At 42.0% G+C, this 23,516-nt stretch overlaps 1 protein-coding gene across 5 annotated transcripts in view; it reads left to right on the top strand.

Moving 5' to 3' along the window:
• myo5c (myosin VC) overlaps positions 1-23,516 on the top strand; it is a 68,671-nt gene that overhangs the window by 31,411 nt on the left and 13,744 nt on the right. For all 5 annotated transcript variants that reach the window (XM_084060428.1, XM_084060425.1, XM_084060426.1 and 2 more), the window contains 16 exons: positions 2,175-2,286; positions 3,328-3,539; positions 5,094-5,259; positions 7,545-7,691; positions 9,440-9,604; positions 11,991-12,084; positions 12,262-12,325; positions 12,993-13,173; positions 13,747-13,840; positions 17,057-17,120; positions 17,248-17,328; positions 18,412-18,592; positions 19,045-19,138; positions 20,662-20,725; positions 21,850-22,018; positions 23,359-23,443. In XM_084060428.1, the coding sequence (XP_083916554.1) occupies positions 2,175-2,286; positions 3,328-3,539; positions 5,094-5,259; positions 7,545-7,691; positions 9,440-9,604; positions 11,991-12,084; positions 12,262-12,325; positions 12,993-13,173; positions 13,747-13,840; positions 17,057-17,120; positions 17,248-17,328; positions 18,412-18,592; positions 19,045-19,138; positions 20,662-20,725; positions 21,850-22,018; positions 23,359-23,443 (1,973 nt within the window). The remainder of the gene's footprint in view (positions 1-2,174; positions 2,287-3,327; positions 3,540-5,093; positions 5,260-7,544; positions 7,692-9,439; positions 9,605-11,990; positions 12,085-12,261; positions 12,326-12,992; positions 13,174-13,746; positions 13,841-17,056; positions 17,121-17,247; positions 17,329-18,411; positions 18,593-19,044; positions 19,139-20,661; positions 20,726-21,849; positions 22,019-23,358; positions 23,444-23,516) is intronic.

Raw genomic sequence — 23,516 nt, 5'->3', positions numbered from 1 at the left:
CCTCTCCAGGAGCCAGTTGCACCACCTCACACTAAGTTCAAACTTAGCCTAATTATGGCTTAAATGACTGACAACATCAGTCACCAGAACCAGAGACGTGTGTTTTCAATGAGTCTAACATGGCTACAATGAATGGGTGAACTATCCCTTTAAATTTCTTTTAGTTTTGTTTACCCTTTTTCTCCCCAATTTAGTCGTTATGCCACCTACCAGTGAGGACTGAGGAGCCCCCACCGGGAGGACATAGAGCCCCCCCCCCCCCCAAGCCCGTAGGAGTACGTATACAGTGACAAATAGCACCCTCCCCGCCGGGCTTCCCTCCTCCGAACGCGAGCCAATTGTGTTCGTATGAGCACTATGGGTCACACCTTCTTATGGGTGACCCATGTCTTTTTTTTTATTATAATTTCGTAAAAAATTTCATTAAAAAAAATGTTTCAAAAGAACTTCATACATTTAAAAAGAAAAAAAGGAAAAAAAAGAAAAGAAAAAAAGAGTATTGAAAATATATACAAACTCACAACTTGCGACACGTTGTGAGCTTGTAGATCGGCTATTTTGACCAGGTTGGGTCCCGGAGATACATCAAATTTGTCTTTTGGGTCTCAGGCTAAATAGTTTGAGGACCACTGAAGACGCTCCACAAAGCCGGATGACTCATTGTTTTGTTTTAGTTTTTTTTAGTGCCGTTGGTCGTCATGGCAGCCAGTTCCCACCTGACGTTGTGTGTGAGTTCTGACTGATCCAGACCGTACTGAATAACTGCTAGCTTGGATAGCGTCTTCAGACTAGGACTCAAGTCTAAGACATACAGGTCAACATGCAAGAGGAGGATGATACGATCTCCCACCATGCAACAGCACATATCCGCCATCCTACATGGGCCTTCCCCCTTGGTCTCAACCTTCGTCCAGGAGAAGGTCTCTGGACTGTATATCCACAGATCATTGAAGGAGGTCTGGTCGTTGATGGAGCCACCACATATGTACAGCTGTCCTTTGTAGGCAAAGGCTGAATGACCCCAGTGTCTTTCTGTAAGAAGCTCTGCAGAAGGTGTGCTCAGCCAGCAGTCGGTCTCTGTGTCAAACACTCTTATATTGCCCAGGTTCCACCATTCCCCAATTACAAACATCTTTGTCCCGACGATGGTGGCAGAGTGTTTTAATAAAGCCTGTGGTGGAGTTCCTCTGGTGTTAATTAAAGACCAGACCATTGTGCTGGTGTCCAACTTGTACGTGTCATTATTCCGTCCAGTCAGCTTGTTCAATCCTCCATGGATAAACATGACCTTCCCCAAGACACAGGCTGAGTGGTAGCGCCTCCCCTCTGGAACAGTCCCAGAAACCTCAGGCTTTACCCATATGTGGGTGTCCACATCAAATGCATAAAGCACATTGCAGTGAGACCTCCCTCTGTGCGTAACGCCTCCCCAGATGTAAACGATATCATCTATCAGCACAGCTGTGTGCCTCCGGCGCCTGGAGGGAACCCCAAGGTGACGTTCTCCTCTCCCACTGGGGGCAATGTCACCCAGCGTAAAGACACTGTGTTGAAGACGTTCACATCAATGTCACATGTGTCCCCATCATAAGGCCCTCCAAAGTCGAACACTTTATGTTCCACTGCAACGGCAGCATGATTACCTCTATATGTTCCTCCTTCCAAATGTACGGCCCAGTAGAACATTTCTCTCACCAGCACGACAAATGGATGGCTCAACTCTTTCTCCGTAAAGTACAGAGTTCTATTTCGTGCGTTGACACTTATATTGGTTCAGTGGCAGAAACGTCACGCTAAGTTTGGCCAATCAGCAATAAGCCAATGGGTTGGATTGACCTATCAAGGAAGCCGATGGCTGTTGATCTTCCAAATATGGTCAATTGATCAGCAGCACAACAGCAGTCCAGACAGACTCTGGAAATCCCCCGGGTGGCGCTGCACAGCACACACTGTTCAGCTGTGTTCACAACTACACTTCAGGACAAGTTGCTAAAGTGTGTGTGTGTGTGTGTGTGTGTGTGTGTGTGTGTGTGTGTGTGTGTGTGTGTGTGTGTGTGTGTGTGTGTGTGTGTGTGTGTGTGTGTGTGTGTGTGTGTGTGTGTGTGTGTGTGTGTGTGTGTGTGTGTGTGTGTGTGTGTGTGTGTGTGTGTGTGTGTGTGTGTGTGTGTGTGTAGGTGGACGTACATAGAGTTCTACAGCAGATACAGGGTGCTGATGAACCACCAGGAGCTCAGCCTGAGTGACAGGAAACAGGCCTGCAGGGCGGCGCTAGAGAGGATCATTCAGGTTGGTTCATTCAGTGGTTTTGGGTTAGGACCCGTTTCTGGGGTTGCAAACCCTTTTTTAATGGTAAATAAAGTACATAATCCTGTTTTTGTTGGTGGTGTTTTGTATCGTATTGTTTCGTTAAGTCAAAAACATTGTAAATGAAAAAAAGTGTCAAGGCATCCAGGCTCCTGGTGAATCATTACCATAAAACATCAGATTCTGTGAAGAGAAAAAAGTTAATATTTAATTATATAATACTATATTTAACCCTTTAAGGCCTGAAGCCGATTCTACATGTCTCCTGAATACCACAGTAATCCCAACAGTCATCCCTCATGTCAAGTCAAAATTATATATATTTGGCCGCGGACCCCCATCTCAAGATATTTTGTTATTTTGCTATTTTTTAAGCTCATAGCGCGGCACCGCCGTGCTATGAGCTTGTAGATCTGCTACTTTTGAATAGCCAAAGTGTAAAATTATGCTTTTTAGCTCAAATAAAAAAATGACACAAGCGGGGCAAGCGGGAAGGAGGTCAGACAAGAGAGCAACAGAAGGCCAAACAAGTTATCTACATATTTACAAAGTACCTGAGATAAAGAAACAGATTAAGGTGCCTGAGCATAGCAGCAATGTATGTATACTGTGCATGTATACTGTGTGTATACTGTGCAATGTATACTGCAATGTATGTACTGTATGTATACTGTGCAACTAAAAGACAAGTCATTTTATGTTTGGTTGCGCTCAGGTGTTGCGCTCTGAAAATATCAGATCTACAAGCTCACAACGTGCGTTGCACATCCAAGTGTAAAATCAGCCATTACGACGCCATCAAGGCACCGCCAAAATACATTATAGTCGACTAAATCAACTGTAGATTTAGTCGACTATAATCTTATGATATTTTGTCGACTAAAACTAGACTAACAGTAAAACATTTCAGAATGACTAAAACATGAATGAAAATAAAAGGAATTGTATTCAGAAGACTATGACTAAAACTAAATCAAAATGTGCTGTCAAAATCAACACTGCCCTCCCCACCCACACGCCCAGGATTCCAACCAGTACAAGTTTGGCAGAACCAAGATGTTCTTCCGGGCGGGCCAGGTGGCCTACCTGGAGAAGTTCCGTGTGGACCTGCTGCGCGGGGCCTGCGTCTCCGTCCAGAAGCACGTGAGAGGGTGGATCCAGCGCAGGCGCTACCGCCGCATGAGGGCGGCCGCCATCGTCCTCCAGCAGTACGTCCGAGGACAGAGGTGCATCCGGTGAGGAAACATTGCCTGTGTGAACAATAAAGATGATTATGATTATGAAACGTCTGCCCCCCTTTAGGCCTTTAACCCTTTAAGACCGGGGACGCATCTGTGTGATTTTTTTTATTTATTTGGGCTATTAAAAAATAGCAGATCTACAAGCTTGCCGCGCTACGAGCTTGTAGATCTGCTATTTTAGAAAAAATCGTGAAAATGTGTTCAAATCTTTGAATATATACAGTATATGTTTTTTTTAAAGGGGGGGGGGTCCCTGGAACATCATATTTTGAGATGGGGGTCCAAATACATTTTGGGGTCTTTGACATTAAAAAAGTTTGAAAACCACTGATATTATAACAACATAAGGATGTTGACAGTGACACAGACATTTGTAGAATCCCCCAGAAGGAAAGATTTGAGTTACAAATGTTTGCTTTAAGACTATGTTTTGCACCCTGTCCGTCCGTCCGTCACGCACACTCCCTGGATGCCAGAGCAGAACCTCTGCCACAATTGTTTTCAGATCAGCCTGTTATAGCGCCACCAGGAAGCCGCTTTTTGCTAAACTCATTGTTGTCTTCGCCAGGCCGAAAGGCATGGCGAGAGAGTATGTTTTACCCTCCGTCCGTGTGTCCGTGTGTCCGTGTGTCCGTGTGTCCGTGTGTTATCAGCTAATCTCTGGCACCGTTGGCCCGGTCGCTGCGAAACTGTGCACACACACTCCCTGGATGCCAATTCAGAACCTCTGCCTCAAATTTTTCACATGGGCCTGTTATAGCGCCACCTGGAGGCCGATTTGTGCAAAACCCTTTTTTTTTTACATTACTCCTACAGATTTTATCCAAACGTCATGCAAATCGGTACACAGCATTTCTATAGTCATGTGATCAACACTGATCTGTCCGATTTCCCATATTCCATCCTCATTGGCTAAGGTTTGCTTCCAAAGTTTGCAGGATTGGTCCGTTTTGAACAAAATGCCTCAAATCATGAACGCAGCTTACGATTTCCGTGAAATTTCACACGCACATTCCCACTAGGCCAAGGAAGAAATGCCACCCTTTTTCACATTGGCCTGTTATAGCGCCACCAGCAGGTCTAATTTAGCAAAACACATTTTTGTAACAAAATGCCTCAAATCATGAATGCAGTGTCCGATTGAAGAATAAATGGCACCCTTTTCACATTGGCCTATTATAGCGCCACCAGGAGGCCACAATATCGTACCTGACCTGGCGGAGACCTGTGCTCCGAGGAGCACTTTCTCTAGTTTGATATTACTCCTACAGATGTTGTCCAAACATCACGCATATCGATACACAGTATCTCTATAGGCCTGTGATCCAGATGGATCTGTTCGATTTTTCATATTCCATTGATTCTGATTGGCTTAGAATGGCATCTGAAGTTTGCAGGAGTGGCTCGTTTTGAACAAAATGCCTCAAATCATTAAAGCAGTGATTCCACTCACCTCTTTAATGACTGAATTCTGACCATGGCTGTGCGTGCGCGTGTGCGTGTGCGTGTGCGTGTGTGTGTGTGTGTGTGTGTGTGTGTTTCATCCAGTAAAACAGTGACTCCTGCAGCGCTGAAGCGCGGCTGGGCAGCGCTGATCATCCAGACCACATGGAGGCGCTACCGGATGCAACACATCTACCAGCTGGTCCGCCTGGCTGCCGTCACCATCCAGGCCTTCACTAGAGGATGGAGAGACCGCAAACGATACAAGAAGGTAACCTGCCTGCCTGCCTGCCCGTCTGTCTGTCTGTCAGATCTACAAGCTAAAAGCCAAGTGCCCTAAATTCCATTTAGTTTTAGTCAGATTTTAGTCATCTGAAATGTTTTAGTTTTAGTCGACTAAATATTATAAGATTATAGTCGACTATATGTTGGCGGCGCCTTGATGGCGTCGTAATGGCTGATTTTACACTTGGTTGCATGCTGAAAATAGCCGATCTACAAGCTCACAACGCGTCGCAGCGCGATGCGTTGTTCGCTTGTAGATCTGCTATTTTCGGGGCGCAACACCTGAGTGCAACCAAACATAAAATGACTTTTCTTTTAGTTTTACTGGATCTCTTCTCCACTAGATCCCTCACTAACATTTCAGTCTAGTTTTTATTTGTTGACGAAATTGTCAACATATTTAGTCTTAGTTTTAGTCATCGTAGCTTAGTTTTTATTTCAATTTCTTCAGTGAAAAAAGGAAGTCGACCAACATTTTTCGTCATAGTTTTTAGTTGACGAAATCAACACTGCTGCAATGGGGAGTTTGTTCCACAGTTTGGGAGGCAGGAAGGAGAAGAGTCTGGTGACGTTGGTGACCTGCGGGCCTTTCTTTCAAAATCAACAGAAAGTGTCATGAAATGTAAACAAAATGTAGTATATACGCTGTCTGTCAACACGCCTCACATGTCTGACCTGTTTCTATCCTCCTTCTCCTCGTTCTTTCCTCTTATCTCTGCTCTTCTTACCCTCCCTGAAAACTGCAAATAATGGAGCTTGTAAGAAAAATGATTTAACCTTACTTACTTACTCACTCATTTACTTTACTTACTTCTACTTACAATATTAATTATGACAGAAAAGTTTGATTTAGTTTTAGTCACATTTGAGTTATCTGAAATGTTTTAGTCAAGTTTTAGTTGACTGAATCTACAGTTGATTTAGTAAAACTAAAATGCGTTTTCGTCGGGCCTTGATGGCGTCGTAATGCCTGATTTATACTTAGCTGCATGCCGAAAATAGCCTAATCTACAAGCTCACATTGGGAGCTTGTATTTTTGGAGCGCAACACCCACGAGCAACCAAGCATAAAATTACATGTGTACTCTTCCCCAGTAGTCCCTCCCTAACCTAGTTGTGTGAGCATAGCTTTGTTTTTATTTTGCTTTTATTTAGTTTCTATTAGTTTGGACTAGTAGGTAGTCGACGAAAATGTTTCGTCATAGTTTTAGTTGTCAACATGAACACTGCTTACTAACTTATCAACTTATTTACTTACTTAATATCTCTACTCTTCTTTCCTTCCCTGGAAACTACAGATAATGGCGCTTGTAAGAAAAAATAATCGCACCCTCTTTCCAGCTGTAAAAACCTTTGTGATGTGACCGTTTTTTAGCAGATTGTGTTTGTGATGTTCCTCAGAATGGTTCTGGTTCCTCAGATGCATGTAGTCGACTAAATACCATAAGATTTTAATCGACTAAATCTACAGTTTATTTAGTCGACAAAAACGAAATTTTGGCGGTGCCTTGATGCCATCAAAATGGCTGATTTTCACTTAGCTGCTAATAGCAGATCTACAAGCTCACAACGCGTCGCGCTGCGACGCGTTGTGAGCTTGTAGAACTGCTAGTTTCGGTCTGTGACACCCTCACGCAACCATGATGACTTGTCTTTTAGTTCTACTGGATCTCTTCTCCACTAGTCTTAGTTCTACTGGATCTCTTCTCCACTAGTCTTAGTTCTACTGGATCTCTTCTCCACTAGTCTTAGTTCTACTGGATCTCTTCTCCACTAGTCTTAGTTCTACTGGATCTCTTCTCCACTAGTCTTACAGTAGTTCTACTGGATCTCTTCTCCACTCGTCCCTATTAAACATTTTAGTCTACTTTTTATTTGTTGATGAAATTGTCAATATATTTAGTCATAGTTTTAGTCATCATTGCTTAGTTTTTATTTAGTCTTTATTTAGTTTTCCTCAGTGAAAAAAGGTAGTCGACGAATATTTTTCGCCATAGTTTTAGTCAACGAAATCAACACTACTCAGATGGTTCTGATCTTACAGAGTGTGTGATGTTCCTCAGATGGTTCTGCTCTTACAGAGTGTGTGTGATGTTCCTCAGATGGTTCTGGTGGTCTTACAGAGTGTGTGTGATGTTCCTCAGATGGTTCTGGTGGTCTTACAGAGTGTGTGTGATGTTCCCCAGATGGTTCTGGTGGTCTTACAGAGTGTGTGTGATGTTCTCCAGATGGTTCTGCTCTTACAGAGAGTGTGTGTGTGATGTTCCCCAGATGGTGGAGGAGCAGAAGGTGCTGGTCCTGCAGAAGCACGCCAGGGCGTGGCTGGCCCGGCGTCGCTTTCAAACCACGCGCCGCCTGGTGCTCAACGTGCAGCTGGCCTTCAGGGTGCAGCAGCTGCGGAAGAAGATGGAAGAGCAGGTAAAAGGAGGAGGACGTTCACACGGCGACGTCATCTTGAGCTGCCATCTTGTTTGTCTGAGAGAGGAACCTTTTTCATGTCAAGGACCCCCTGATTAGGGTCGGAGAGGCTTGTTGTCAGTATCAGCTGAGAGAACGCAGGAGTCTATCCCCGTTACAATGTGGAGATTATAATGCATTATAAGTGCAGCACATTATATTGTTAGGTTGTTAATCAAGTTGTTAATCAAGTCCATGATCATAACACCAGAGGCAGCTCCACAAATCATGTTCAACCCAGATTTGGCACAACAAAGGGAATTAACTCGTTCTCATGCTATTCATCAAAAATGTGGAATGCCCTACCAAAAGGAGTAAAGGAGTGTAAAACCCTACTCACTTTCAAAAATGCCCTAAAGATACACCTTCAGGAGGCTGCAATTCAAAAATGGCCCCTGTCCAAGTCCTAACCTACCCCATGTCCTAACCTAACCTACCCCCTACCCGCCCCCTCTCTCTCTTTTTTCTTTTGTACATATTTTTCACTCTTCATACCAGTAACCTGTAAACTGATTGTATGACATTCTGTATAGTAGTGTGTATATCTGTCTGTCTCTTATATGTCATCATGATTTGTGTGCGTGGGGATCTCATCTTAAACAAGCTCAGTGCTTAATGAGTCTCCCAGTTTAGTAGACCTCGTATTGCGAATTTGTACTTCCATGTACTGTTATGTACTGTCATGTACTGTTCTCATGTCTTACTAAATAAAGTACATCAATCAATCAATCAATCAATAACTACCATAACTTAGTCAGTAACAGTTTTGGGACTAGCGCGTCACTGTAACGCCATTACTTTTTGCGGTAACTGTTTATGAAAGTAGGTAGCTGATATGTTGCACTTTTATCTTAGCGCTACGTATAGTTGCTTGTTTTAGAAGAGAATGCACCCGGGGTCCCCATTTGATAAAAAGTATTTTGCCCAACACTGGTTTGTAATAAAGTGTTTTTGGTATAAGTTGCTATCCATCATTATAAGCATTTATAACGAGTGCTATGAAGCTTTATACGTGCATTGTAATGCATTATAAATGCAATTATATTGAATCATAGACCTGCCCTTTAAGTAAAGTGTTACATTAAACATTATAGTACTTTTACTTTTGGTACTTCAAGTACTTTTTGATACCAATACTTTTGAACTTTTACTCAAGCTAATTTGTATTTCCAGACTTTCACTTGTAACAGAGTATTTCTATTGCAGTATTGATACTTTTACTTAAAGGACGACTTCACCGCTTTTCAACCTATCTTCATAAAATAGGTCCTCACTAATGCTTATGATAAAATGGTACCATTTTTTCCTAGTCGGTCTGTGTCTCAGAGGAGGGCTGTGGACAGTTCAGAGTCCCGTCTACCACTGACATCATCAATGGGGAATCCAAGCTAATAGAAGCTGCAGGCTTTCTATTCCTGATAAGTTGCAATGCAATAATAGAAGCCATTGTTCTCGTGTTAATAAAAATCTAATTAAGAAATGTGAAATCTTGTTGGAAAAAAAAATCATGCCTAACGATGATGTCACTGGTAGACGGGTTTCTGGACTGTCCACAGCCAGACCAAGTAGAAAAAAATGGTAGCATTTTATCATGAGTGTTAGTGAGGAGCTATTATATGAAGATAGGTTGAAAAGCGGTGAAGTCGTCCTTTAAGTAAAACATTTGAGTACTTTTTCCACGACTGGTAATGCGACCTTTGACCTTACAGAACAAGGAGAACAGGGGCCTGGTGGAGAGGCTGACCAGCCTGGCCAGCAGCCATTCTCACAGCACTGAGCGAGTGCACCACCTAGAGGCCGCACTGGAGAAGACAGCCGGCGAGAAGACGGCACTGGCAGCACAGCATCACAAGACCAGAGAGGACAGCAGCAAGGTTATGATGGATTGATTTGTTTTTTCCGGACACTGTTAAGCCATTTAGGCCGAGAAAGTATCTGTATCTATTCTGCTATTTTTGCTATTTTTGAATACACAGGCACTCAGTGCCGCGCTATGAGCTTGTAGATCTGCTATTTTTTAATAGCCCAAAGTATAAAATAATGATTATAGCTAAACATAAAATGACACAGATGCGTTCCCGGTCTTAACACTTAACCGGCCAGAGTTATTTCAGATTTTTTGCAGTTGTCTGCCAGAGATTTTTCATTGAAATTAAAAAAGTGCTCAGGAGCTGAGATACAGAATTTTTAAGTTTTAAGTTAACAAGGAAGTGGATAGGAGTCTAGATCTTCGAAAAATCATATCTCCTTGGTCTTTGGGTCAAATTTAAAAAAAAATGTATATGTTTTTTTTCCCTTTTTTTTCTAAAAACGCATATATGCGTTATTGGCAGGCAAGTGATGGATTCTATAGAACGCATATATGCGTTATTGGCAGAAAATGAGTTAAAAAGAGAAAAAATACATAAAATAAACATAATATAAGAATAAGAAATATGAAAAAGTGAAAACAAATACATAGAGTGCTCGAAAAGGGCATTGAATGAAGTTTAAAACGTATCAGTCCTACCGTTTGCCCATTGTTAATTTCAATCAAATAACATTTAGAAATACAATATAAGATTCAAAATCTATGTAATGAAAATATTATGAAGACAAGAAACAAACAGAAACAAACAAACAAACAAAAACACTTCTGGTGTTCATCTTCAGAGCTTATTACAATATCCTTTCAATATGTTTGTTTTTATACACTGTTAAACTGCAATTTTTCAGTTCTTCACTACTGATGTCCCATAATTCCACACCTTTAACTGTGATACAGTGAAGCTTTGAATATGTTCTTATCATTGTTATTTTAAACATATACTTATAACACTGTTAACCCATTATATTCCAGCATACAGATGTAGCATAGACCTGCAAGTAGCTTAGAAATACAAGCGATCCTACAAGTTAAAGGTGAAAAAGGCAGTGATAAGAATGATGTCTGAACAGAACTCACTGGAGGCTTGAAAACACGACTAACTGTTGTGTTCTCTTTGTCTGAATTTAATACTTTATTAGCAGTTTGCAAAAACAGGAAGTAGTCTTCAATGCAAGGGGATTTTAAAACCCAAGAAAGCCTCTGGCTTGTTTCCATTGGGGTCCTTTGTACTCAATTCATAGAAACTTTAATGACAGAAAAATATACACTACTTTGCAAAACATCATATAAACAGTTTGAAAACAAAACAAAAACAGTTTCGAATTGGCCAGTTTCGAATTGCAGCCATCTGTAAGTGCGGTTTTGAAGGAGAGTAGGGATTTAAACACCTTTACGGCTGTTGGTAGGGCATTCTACATTTTTGTGGCATATAGTCCATGAGCCAGACAAGATTTCATTATCGAAAGAGTGGGCAAAACCAAACCTATATTAAATTGTTCATAGGGTCAATACGAGTAAATAAATATTTGATAACCTCTCCACAGGAGTAGCTTTTTCATGGTTATCACACATTTTGTTATTTTCCCCATATGTACATGACAGGTGAAAAAATGACAAAATTTAAAAAAGAGTTATAATAATGAAACTTCCTGAGTTGATTACTTACATGAAGACAATGATTTATCGTATTACAAGTTTTCTGAAATTGTATATTTAAATATGCAAATTAGGCATTTAGTCCATGAGCCTGAGCCCCAAAATTGAGCCAGATATTGAATATTCCATCGTTAAAAACCTTTGACTCCAACATCTTAACAAAATGAAATAAGTATGTTGACTCTGGCTTTGTCCAATGTTCCAATGTTGATTCAGGAAAGGTATGCAAATTTCGGCATATTTTCCTAATGCCTAATTTGCATATTTAAATATACGATTTCAGAAAACTTGTAATACGATAAATCATTGTCTTCATGTAAGTAATCAACTCAGGAAGTTTCATTATGATAACAATTTTTTAAATGTTGTAATTGTTTCACCTGTCATGTACGTATGGGGAAAATAACAAAATGTGTGATAACCATGAAAAAGCTGCTCCTGTGGAAAGGTTATCATATATTTATTTACTCGTATTGACCAATTTAATATAGGTATGGTTTTGCCCACTCTTTCGATAATCATTGCTCAATTTTGGGGCTCTGGCTCATGGACTAAAAGCAGGAGAACAAATCTGGGTTGGACGTGATCAGTGGAGCTTCCTCTGGTGTTGTGATTGTGGACTTCATTGACGTTTGTAAAGTATTTTGACAGGTACATGGGTACAGTATCTTTGTGGTGTAGTGTATCTTGTAGACCAAGCCCATTGCAAGTTGCTGTAATTAATGATGTTTCCTCAGATCGCTGCACGGCTTCAACAGGAGAAGGAACAAGTGATCAGAGAAAAACTGAGTTTGGAGCAAACGTTTGAGGCTTCCATCAAAGAGAACAAAGGTGATGCTACTGTCACCATTCATACTTCACTGCCTCTGCATATTGATCATGTAGTAATAGATATGGATCATGTATTTATAGATATTGATCATGTGGTGATATATGTTGGTTATCTAGTGATGGATATTGGTATTGTGGTGACATAGTGTCACGTTTATGTTTTATGTTTTTTAACAGATAACTTTGAGAAAATAAAGAGAAATCTCCAGGAAGAGAAGGAAAAGGAAGAAAGACTAAGGAAGTAAGTATTACACTTCTCTCATACGTACTGTAGTTGACCAGGCTCTCCCAAGACCACTGACTCTCAGTTCATAACACTTTGCAAATGTTATATCTCCCTCGAGACTTAAACTAGTGAAAATGTTTTTATTCATGGGATGTCTTTGATGTGTGTGTGTGTGTGTGTGTGTGTGTGTGTGTGTGTGTGTGTGTGTGTGTGTGTGTGTGTGTGTGTGTGTGTGTGTGTGTGTGTGTGTGTGTGTGTGTGTGTGTGTGTGTGTGTGTGTGTGTGTGTGTGTGTGTGTGTGTACTTTATATTCATGACAATTCTCTTGAAAATGTTTGAAATGTTTTTTTAATTTCAGAAAGTGTTAGAATTTCGAACACTGGGTAAGATAGACAATAGACATGTTGTGATGAATATGGATTTATTTATTTACTAGGGACAATATGCACATTAATAAGTTAATTAGCAAAGAGCTCATTTTCATCTGTAGTCCCTCAGCATGTTGTTAAAATTGGTGATTATATAACAATCAATACAACACAGGATAGAGACACTTGAAGTGGTTCGGTTAAACATGAAGTTCTATTGATTGAATACTAACAGTTTGCAAAAAGGCACAGACATACAATAATGCTAAACGCATAACACAACAATTTGATTGATTGATTGGTTTTGTCTCCAGAATAGCAGAGAACAACATGGAGCTGCAGAGGAGCGACGGCGACAGACAGGAGGACCTCCTCAGAGAGGAGCTGAGGAGGGGCAAGGAGGAGCGTCTGCGTCTGCAGCGCCTCCTGGAGGACGCTGGGAGGATGACCTCTGACCTCCAGGAGCAGGTGCTGCAGCTCAGCAAACACGTCAAGGTAGGGATGGGAATATATATTATTAACCCATTAAGACAGGGAACGCATCTGTGTTTATTTTTGTTTTTCATTTTATATTTGAGCTGTGTATATATATACATTGTCTCTGTCAGGTGGAAACCTCACATGTCCAAAACTGTTACTTTTCAGAATTCAAATTAAAAAAAAATAGCAGATCTACGAGGTCAAAACACGTCGCGCTTTTAGATCTGCTACTTTTGATGTTTTTGTGTGATGCTGTAGTATGATCAAGTAGGGTTTTTTCAGAAAACCGTTGGGATTTAGAAGACATTTTTAGAATCGGCCTCAGGTCTTGGTTTAACCACTTTTACTATTAGCTAGAGCTAGAAATCTTTGGATGGCTATATCTCTGGTTCTGTGTGGATAAATTGAAAATAAAAAAAAATAAAAACTTGTGGCTGGCAGGTAACGGGGTATTTTTTCAACAACGGTTATACTTGTTGTTGGTAGGTAATGTGTTAACGCTTACGTCACAATATAATGTAGGCGTAATAATGGAAATAATCGTGAAACCGTGATTATTCAATTCTCTCACTGTAATCTTACATGAAGGTGATCCCAGAGCTGCGTAGAGACCTTCACAACCTGCAGAGCCTCAGCAACGACACGGAGAGAAGGAGGAGACAGCAGTCTGAACACACTAGAGGTATTACTGTATATCTAGAGGAGGAGACAGCAGTCTGAACACACTAGAGGTATTATATCTAGAGGAGGAGACAGCAGTCTGAACACACTAGAGGTATTATATCTAGAGGAGGAGACAGCAGTCTGAACACACTAGAGGTATTATATCTAGAGGAGGAGACAGCAGTCTGAACACACCAGAGGTATTATATCTAGAGGAGGAGACAGCAGTCTGAACACACTAGAGGTATTATATCTAGAGGAGGATGCAGCAGTCTGAACACACCAGAAGTATTATATCTAGAGGAGGAGACAGCAGTCTGAACACACTAGAGGTATTATATCTAGAGGAGGAGGCAGCAGTCTGAACACACTAGAGGTAGTGGCCCTCATTTATCAACGCAGCGTATTAAACCGGCGTATATTTTTCCATATATTCGGCCGTGCACCAACGTCGAAGTCACATTTATCAAAGGATCCTAAACAGCTGATCCGAGCGTACATCAGGTCGGGGCTTTGATAGATCTCACGTCTGAAAACGAACGTCATTTAAATAACACGCCCTTAAATATTCTCAAAACGCCCCGATTTTATGACATGAAGACGAACCAGAATACGACCAAAGACATGAAAAGCCAATAAGAAATAGCTTCCCCCGATCGCCTCGTCACACACGCACATGCCCCTCTCTGTCTCTCACACACTCACACACACGTGCCCGCCTGTGTTTTTCATGTAATCCGCAGCGGTATCTTTGTCACGTAGGCTTGTAGCCTATATGAATGACATATTATGATAACAATGACATCGCCATGAATGGAATACGTTTGTATATTAATTAATTTACCCCATACCGAGCAGTGCGCGTTGAAGTTACACTAAAATAAAGCAGTCAGAGTCGGCCAGGCTGCAGTGATCCCGTGCCGCCACGTTAATAAGAGATTGGAGCGTCGGGTTTATATCCTTAACCCAGCCAGGTTGTAGTCTTCATAACTCTCTATGACATAACGCCATAACATAGGACAAGCTACTGTAAGTTTGTAGTCCATGAAATGATCGTCGGGAGTCCTGAAAATGCGCTCGCATGAAGCGCTGTATATTTTGAAAATAGCAGATCTACAAGCTCACAACGCGTCGCGTTGTGAGCTTGCAGATCTGCTATTTTAAAATAGCCAATGCAACCGAATGACTGTTAAAGCAGTTTGTTTAAATTACTTTATAAAATGTTATATTTTCACAGGGATTATTTATTAGTGTAGATATACATTTTGGAGTGGATATATGTGTCCAGATGCCTGTCAGACCGTCAGACAATGCTGCTCCACAGGTCTAGAATGGAATAAAAGGGCGCAGCCAACGTCAACAACTGGTCTCGACCGGACGTGAGATCTCAGCGTAAAGTAGGATGAAGCCCACGTCAGGATATATTGATAAATGCCGAAAGGTGCGGTGATCTCGCCGTACGCTCATTATTCGGGCTGCACCGCGTTGATAAATGAGGGCCATTATATCTAGAGGAGGAGACAGCAGTCTGAACACACTAGAGGTATTATATCTAGAGGAGGAGGCGGCAGTCTGAACACACTAGAGGTATTATATCTAGAGGAGGAGGCGGCAGTCTGAACACACTAGAGGTATTATATCTAGAGGAGGAGACAGCAGTCTGAACACACCAGAGGTATGATGTTTAGAGCAGTGTGTCTTAAACTGTGGGTCCCCAAATAATTTTAGAGGGTCTCCAGATTATTTGCTTAAAGGAGTAGTTCACCCAAAACATGTCTTTATTTCTATGGTTTAACATTCCTTAAATTAACGTTGAGTGAATAATTCAAAAATGAAGAAAAAACGTTAAATTAGGGACTTGATTTAACAACAGCAAAACTGTATCAAAAATACGTCCATAAACTCCAAAACACAGCTCATGTAGGGCTTCAAGGGGTTTTCTGCCGTAATATTTTCTGTGCATTCACCAACATATGACCACAGAAGAAGTAAATAAACACGTCCGGGCTAAACCGGCTCATGTGCGAAAGACGCATGCGCCCGGGGCACACTCACTCACGTGCGTCTGAATATCCTCCTATAATTTGAGTAACCTCTGTCCGTCCGTTTGTCTGTAGTGGTGAATGTAGTGGTGAGTGGTGAATGTAGTGGTGAAGCTACCCGGTTCTCCTCAGTGGCGGGAGCAATTGCTCTGATTTTGCACACAGCCATTGACCATTACCATCTGAACTTAACTGTGAAGCCCGTTTTTCAATTTCATCAAATCTCAGCTTCTTATTAGCGTTTATGTGTCAAACAATGCTGGACTTCATCAAACTGCGCATGCGTCGCGCCTGTGTGTGTCTACAGCACAGACTTTCTACCCCCGGTCTCAGTAGCGGGGGGCGGGGCGGGTGCGGGGAGAGGCAGGCAAGTTGAGTGAAACGACTTGGGGAAGCACACTGCTCACGCGACAGGACATGCAATAACCCCACGATTGCAACTACTTTCGCCTGCACACTTCACCGGGTATGGTCTAGTGAATATAATTCTGCTCAAATATGATTATTTTGGGGGTGATCACACCCTGAAAAGTCTTGAGAAGTTCTAGAGCAGTTTGGAGTTTCACGACCAGTACTGAGCGCCGTGAGGAAATTGCAAGTGATAACCCCCAAATAATTGTGGTTCTAAAGGTTTAGAACCACTGGTTTAGAGGGGGACACCCTCTTTCTTTGGTGTTTCGCTCAGGTGGACGTGGTTATATCCCTAAACCTAACTCTGACATCACAGAAAATATGCCTTAATAACCCACTGGTTCCCAAACTTTTTTTGGTTCACGACCCAAAAGAGAAATTTGATGTCTTCCCGGGACCCAAACTAGTGAAAATAGCAGATCTAAAGACCAAAAGCTCACAACGCGTCGCATCGCGACGCGTTGTGAGCTTGTAGATCTGCTATTTTCACTAGTTCTGAAAAAAAAAGTAATGCATTTTTGATGATTAATAATTGTGAAAAAAAACACACAAAAAATAAATTGAAAATCTTTTGAAATATATATTTTTTTAAATAAGAAGTAAAAGAAAATGTACTTGGGAGTTGCGACCCATAACAATGGGTCCGCGTCCCACTGTTTGGGGAACCACTGCCTTATTACCTAACCTCAAAACCACGCCCACCTGGTCGAAACACCAAAGAAAGAGGGAGTCCCGGTTTAGAGCACAGCTCCTCAGACACTCCTCTTGTGTTGTTGTTGTAGCCAAGATGAACGAGATCACCAGGAAGATGCTGGGAGGAGTGGTGGAAGAGGAGGTGCTGTCACGGTGAGAGAGACTTTTATCATTTTTTATCATTCATATATTATTAACTTAACATAATTATGTTCCTTTGGACTTTACATTCACATGTAAAGTCATCTAACTGTGTCTTTGTCATTAAATCATTGGGCAGGTTGACAGCAGATGATCCTGATAAGATCTATGATGTAGAAGATTTGCTCACTGCCTGTGACAACATGCAACAGGCTACCAGGTACTCTATTACTACTACTCTATTACTAGTACTCTATTACTGCTTGTGACAACATGCAACAGGCTACCAGGTACTCTATTGCTACTACTCTATTACTGCTTGTGACAACATGCAACAGGCTACCAGGTACTCTATTACTACTACTCTATTACTGCTTGTGACAACATGCAACAGGCTACCAGGTACTCTATCACTGGGTTTGTATGACGCAAGCGTCAACAGATGACATCCTCTGTTATTGTTGTTCAACCCTGATTCACTAGTATTAGTAGTCATTACAGTCTATTAGTATTTTCAATTCAATTAAAACGTCATTCCAGACACACATACCAAATTAAAACAAATGAAATAAATAAAAACATACTATCATAACTAGAGGCTGACTCCAGTGTTTACGCAGCCTGGGCGAGTACCAGACACAGATCTTCCTATAGGATTGACTGTATCCTCAATAATACTGATCCGGGACTCATCCAGGAGAGACATGAATCCATTCATAAAGTGTCTTAGCAACTCATTGAGTGCCATGGACGTGTTTCACGTGTTTTACCGCAATGGCGCAACGTGCCAATGACGTGTTTTTAAAAAAAAAGAAAGAAAAAAAAACAGCTGCTCCATTCACTTCTTGTTTAACTTATTACTGAAAAAGGCTGTATCTCGGCTCCTGAGCACCTTTTTTTTACAATGTATTTTTGGCTGGTACAGTTTGCAATTATTTTTTTATTTCATTGCCACTGAATGAGTTAAGCGAGCCTCACATGTGTGGATTCCACACGTTACAAACAAGTGACTGGCACTATGCCATCTATAGTTCACCCCCAAAATGACTTTTTTCCTTTTGATTAGTCACCCCGTGGAGACTTGAATTCATGGATATAATTTTTTGTTTTTGTCTCATTCCTAAGACAATCATTTATGTCTGAAAACACATTTAACATGGATCCAATATGTAGTGGGGGGGGGTCCTGTCCCTGCTTCATCTCTCTCTCAGCTAAGGGATCCCCTTGGCCTGAAAAACATTGAAGATCCCTGATCTATATATATATATAGCCTTCCTTATGGTGTTGTTATTGTTGCCTGCAGTGTGCTGGAGCGCCACCAGAGGGAGCAGGCGGACGGCTACGAGCGGCAGGTGGAGGTGCTGAGCAGGAAGGTGGAGCATCAGAACAAGGAGAACCTCAACCTGCAGAGGGTGTTCCAGGAGAAGAGTGACCTCCACAACAACATCCACCTGGAGATCACCAGGCTCACCGAGGAGAACTCTGTGAGTGTGTGCATGCGTGTGTGCGTTGTGTGTGATGTGATGAACAGGTAAATGACATGAATGATATCGAGAATGAGTTACATTTAATCGTTTTACTGCCTCTTACTGTATATCATGAGCTACGTAAAAAAAAAAGGTGTAAAAACCTAGATTAAATATGGTTAAGTGACGCAGAGAGACTTGTATAGATTTTTGAACATAAGCTATTCGCACTTGCAGAATATTTAGAGAAAGCATGGGACAAAGAAAACATTATGTGATGTATTTTAATTTACATTTGTTAGGTTTTATTAACCAAATATTTTATTTTTTATTTGTGCTGTTTCTGTGTCCAAGAAGTGAATGTGATATTGTTTATTTATGTTCTTGGTGTGTTATAATCCCGTAAGGGATGGATCTTATGACAAGACACGAACATACAAAGTCATTCATTCATTCATTCATTCATACAGGTCATACCAGAGCTGGAACAGAGTGTGTCAGAGCTCCAGAGACACAAACAGGAGCTGGTGACTCGTGTGGAGCTACAGACCAGAGAGTTGGAAGGTCAGTTCTCTAAACAACCACAGTTGTTACCCTTCTGAATCCATTGACAACTAAGAAAATCCATATAAGATATGTGTTACATATTTTTATTTCAATTATTTTGTCCTGAGAATTTGTGTAACTCAGTACGATGCGTTGCGAGAGTGTTCTAGCCAACACCAACTCGGGACTTCTGGACCCCCTGCCCTCCACACTCTCCTATCTAACATCAGGGTCTTCTTGCCTTTCGTGGCTTTACCCTGGATTGGCTCCCATATTGTCAGTTTGCTTGCCTCTAGTCCCGGGTGCCTGACGCAGTGCCCTGCCAGCCTCATCCTTCTCTCTCTGATGTTGTCTGTGACCCGTGGTAGGTTCCCGTAGAGGACAACATTTCTGATGTGGTCCATCCATGTGATACCTAGCTAGGGCCATTCGTAGCATTCTTGTATAGACTCCATCCTGGGCCTTTCCTGTTGTGCTGTGAGGGTCCATATCTCGGCCCCATACAGCAGTACTGACTCCACTGAGAGGGTCCATGTCTCAGCCCCATACAGCAGTACTGACTCCACTGTGAGGGTCCATGTCTCACAGCAGTACTGACTCCACTGTGAGGGTCCATGTCTCGGCCCCATACAGCAGTACTGACTCCACTGTGAGGGTCCATGTCTCGGCCCCATACAGCAGTACTGACTCCACTGTGAGGGTCCATGTCTCGGCCCCATACAGCAGTACTGACTCCACTGTGAGGGTCCATGTCTCGGCCCCATACAGCAGTACTGACTCCACTGTGAGGGTCCATGTCTCAGCCCCATACAGCAGTACTGACTCCACTGTGAGGGTCCATGTCTCAGCCCCATACAGCAGTACTGACTCCACTGTGAGGGTCCATGTCTCAGCCCCATACAGCAGTACTGACTCCACTGTATCTACAAACCAGCGTTGACTTCGTCGACTAAACTATGACAAAAAATGTTCGTCGACTACCTTTTTTCACTGACTAAAACAAAATAAAAATGAAATAAAAACTATGTTACGAAAACTTAGACAATTTTGTCATCAAATAAAAACTAAACATGTTAGGGAGACTAGTGGAGAAGTGATCCAGTATAACCATGACATGAAATTAAAATTAGTCATTTTATGTTTGGTTGCACTTGAGTGTTGTGCTCTGAAAATAGCTGATCTACAAACTCACAACGCGTCACACTGAGACGCGTTGTGAGCTTGTAGATCGGCTATTTTCAGCATGCAACCAAGTGTAAAACCAGGCATTACGGCGCCATCAAGGCACCGCCAAAATACATTTCAGTCGACTAAATCAACTGTAGATTTAGTCGACTGTAATCTTATGATATTTAGTCGACTAAAACTAGACTAACAGTAAAGCATTTCAGATTACTAAAATATGACTAAAACTAAATGGAATTGTATTCAAAAGACTATGACTAAAACTGAATCCGAATGTCCTGTCAAAATCAACATTGATTCCAGGCAACTCAGTGCAGTATATTACAGTGAACTGTATGTGTGTTTCATTTTATTAGATAAAACAGATGAGATCTCCAACGTTCTGCAGAAGAAAGTTGAAGAACACAGATTACAATGCAGGTAAAAACAAACAAAAAACTCTATGACTGTGACTTTTGTGTCTTTGATTGATTGAAGACTTTTAGTGAAAAATTAAACAACTTGGAAGTTTTATAGTTATAACACTTGGGCTGAAAGGATAACACACAAAAAGTCCTGGGTACTTGTTTCCATTGTGGTCCTATGTATTCAATCCATCAACAGCGCATAGAATATTAACACATGTTATCAACAAATACACACGGCTATACTGTATGTATAGAGGAGATTGAATTGAATGTGAATTAGCTCTATGCACAGCAGCCGTATCGTAAAGAAACTGGGCCTCTTCCTTACTTCCTTCACAGGTTGTTACCAATGATACTAATGAAGGCTCTGTTCCATTCTGGTTGTTACAATGATACTAATGAAGGCTCTGTTCCATTCTGGTTGTTACAATGATACTAATGAAGGCTCTGTTCCATTCTGGTTGTTACAATGATACTAATGAAGGCTCTGTTCCATTCTGGTTGTTACAATGATACTAATGAAGGCTCTGTTCCATTCTGGTTGTTGCAATGATGCTAATGAAGGCTCCGTTCCATTCTGTTCCATTCTGGTTGTTACAATGATACTAATGAAGGCTCTGTTGCATTCTGGTTGTTACAATGATACTAATGAAGGCTCTGTTCCATTCTGGTTGTTACAATGATACTAATGAAGGCTCCGTTCCATTCTGGTTGTTACAATGATGCTAATGAAGGCTCTGTTCTATTCTGGTCAAACAGAGTCAGGGTGTTGGCTCACTGGAAACACTCTGCTACACCAGTGGGTCTCAAAGCGTGGTCCTGGGACCCTCATGGTTCCTTGAGGGGGTTCCAAATGGACCCCTTACGGTTGTGTAACTCTGAGAGTGTACAAATGGAACCAAATGGACCCGTACAGGTCCATTTGGTTCCATTTGTACACTCTCAGAGTTATGGGGGTCCTTGTTTCAGAACCACTGTGCTACACTAAATGGAACAGAGCCTTCATCAGTATAATTTGTAACACCTGAGAAGGAAGTAAGGAAGAGGCCCGATTTCCGATATGGCTGCTGTGTGCATAGAGCCCATTGGATGAGCGAACGTTGAGGGAACCACCTGACCTGATGTCTGTGTCCTCAGGGCCTCTGAGCAGCAGGCCGAGGACCTGAAGGAGGCCATGCAGCGGCTGCAGGAGCAGATGGAGGAGCTGCAGGACTCGAACCGGCAGCTGAACAGACAGAAGGTCTCACACACACAGGAACACGGCAGGCTGAGCGAAGAGGCCGCAAGACTCACCGCTCACAACATGGTGTGTGCGTGTGCGTGCGTGTTGATTTTAACAGCAAATTTTGATTCAGTTTTTGTCAGTCTTTTGAATAAAATTCCATTTAGTTTTAGTCATCTGAAATGTTTTAGTTTTTGTCTAGTTTTAGTCGACTAAATCTACAGTTGATTTAGTCGACTATAATGTATTTTGGGGCGGTGCCTTGATGGCGTCGTAATGGCTGATTTTACCATTGGTTGCATGCTGAAAATAGCAGATCTACAAGCTCACAATGTGTCGCACTGTGACACGTTGTGAGCTTGTAGATCTGCTATTTTCAGAGCACAACACTTGAGCGCAAACAAACCACGAAAATTTGCTGTGTGTGTGTGTGTGTGTGTGTGTGTGTGTGTGTGTGTGTGTGTGTGTGTGTGTGTGTGTGTGTGTGTGTGTGTGTGTGTGTGTGTGTGTGTGTGTGTGTGTGTGTGTGTGTGTGTGTGTGTGTGTGCGTGCGTGCGTGCGTGCGTGCGTGTGTGTGCGCGTGCCTATACTTTTGAGGACCAAACGTCCCCACATGTATAGTAGAATATGAGTAATAGTTGTTTTATGGTTGAACTCGTTTTTTAGAGATACATTTACAATTAGGAAAAGATTCTGGCTTGGGTTTTATGATGATTAGACATTTAGAAGTTGGGTTTAGGCATTATAGATGTAGTTGTTATGCCTTAGTTGTGCGCTGGTGTCGCGCACAGAGAAAGTGCCCACAACGCGACACGATGTGGGCTTGTAGATCTGCTATTGTTCAGCTTCAGGCTTATGAAAACATGACATTCATAAAATCACTGCCTTCAAATGGTGTGTGTGTGTGTGTGTGTGTGTGTGTGTGTGTGTGTGTGTGTGTGTGTGTGTGTGTGTGTGTGTGTGTGTGTGTGTGTGTGTGTGTGTGTGTGTGTGTGTGTGTGTGTGTGTGTGTGTGTGTGTGTGTGTGTGTGTGTGTGCGTGCGTGCGTGCGTGCGTGCGTGCGTGCGTGCGTGCGTGTGTGTCTGTCTTTATATAGGGGTTTCTAACTCGTATAGACAAGGGTTTTTCTAAAAAATGAATAAATGAATACTGGGCTATTTTGTAGTTTTTGTGTTGAAAAAAAAGCATGTGCTGCTTGATGCAAATGCGGATATGATTCTCACCCGGACCGCTTTGTGCGAGGCACCGAGCTCCCCTTTATAAGTGACACTTATAAACCTCATACATGCTGAGGAAGGCCTGTGGGCCTTCCTCAGCGTGGCCTTCCTAAATGGATGAAAGTGAGTGCTGATATTCCTTTCTAAGCGCGTGTGTGTGCGCGTGTGTGTGTGTGTGTGCGTGCGTGTGCGCGTGCCTCTCTACAGGACATTGAGGAGCAGCTGGACATGAAGGATCGGCTGATAAAGAAACTCAACCATCAAATCAGGAGCCTGGAAACATCAGAGAAAGGTCAGAGGTCTTTCTTGTTTCATATCCTCGGTTTCGGGCAGAAACCTTATACTGTGTCTCAACTCTTTTTTTT

This window comes from Gymnoscopelus microlampas (genome assembly GCF_963454915.1).
Source record: "Gymnoscopelus microlampas genome assembly, chromosome: 6".
Classification (NCBI taxonomy): domain Eukaryota; kingdom Metazoa; phylum Chordata; class Actinopteri; order Myctophiformes; family Myctophidae; genus Gymnoscopelus; species Gymnoscopelus microlampas.
This window is presented reverse-complemented; position numbering and strand designations above follow the sequence as displayed.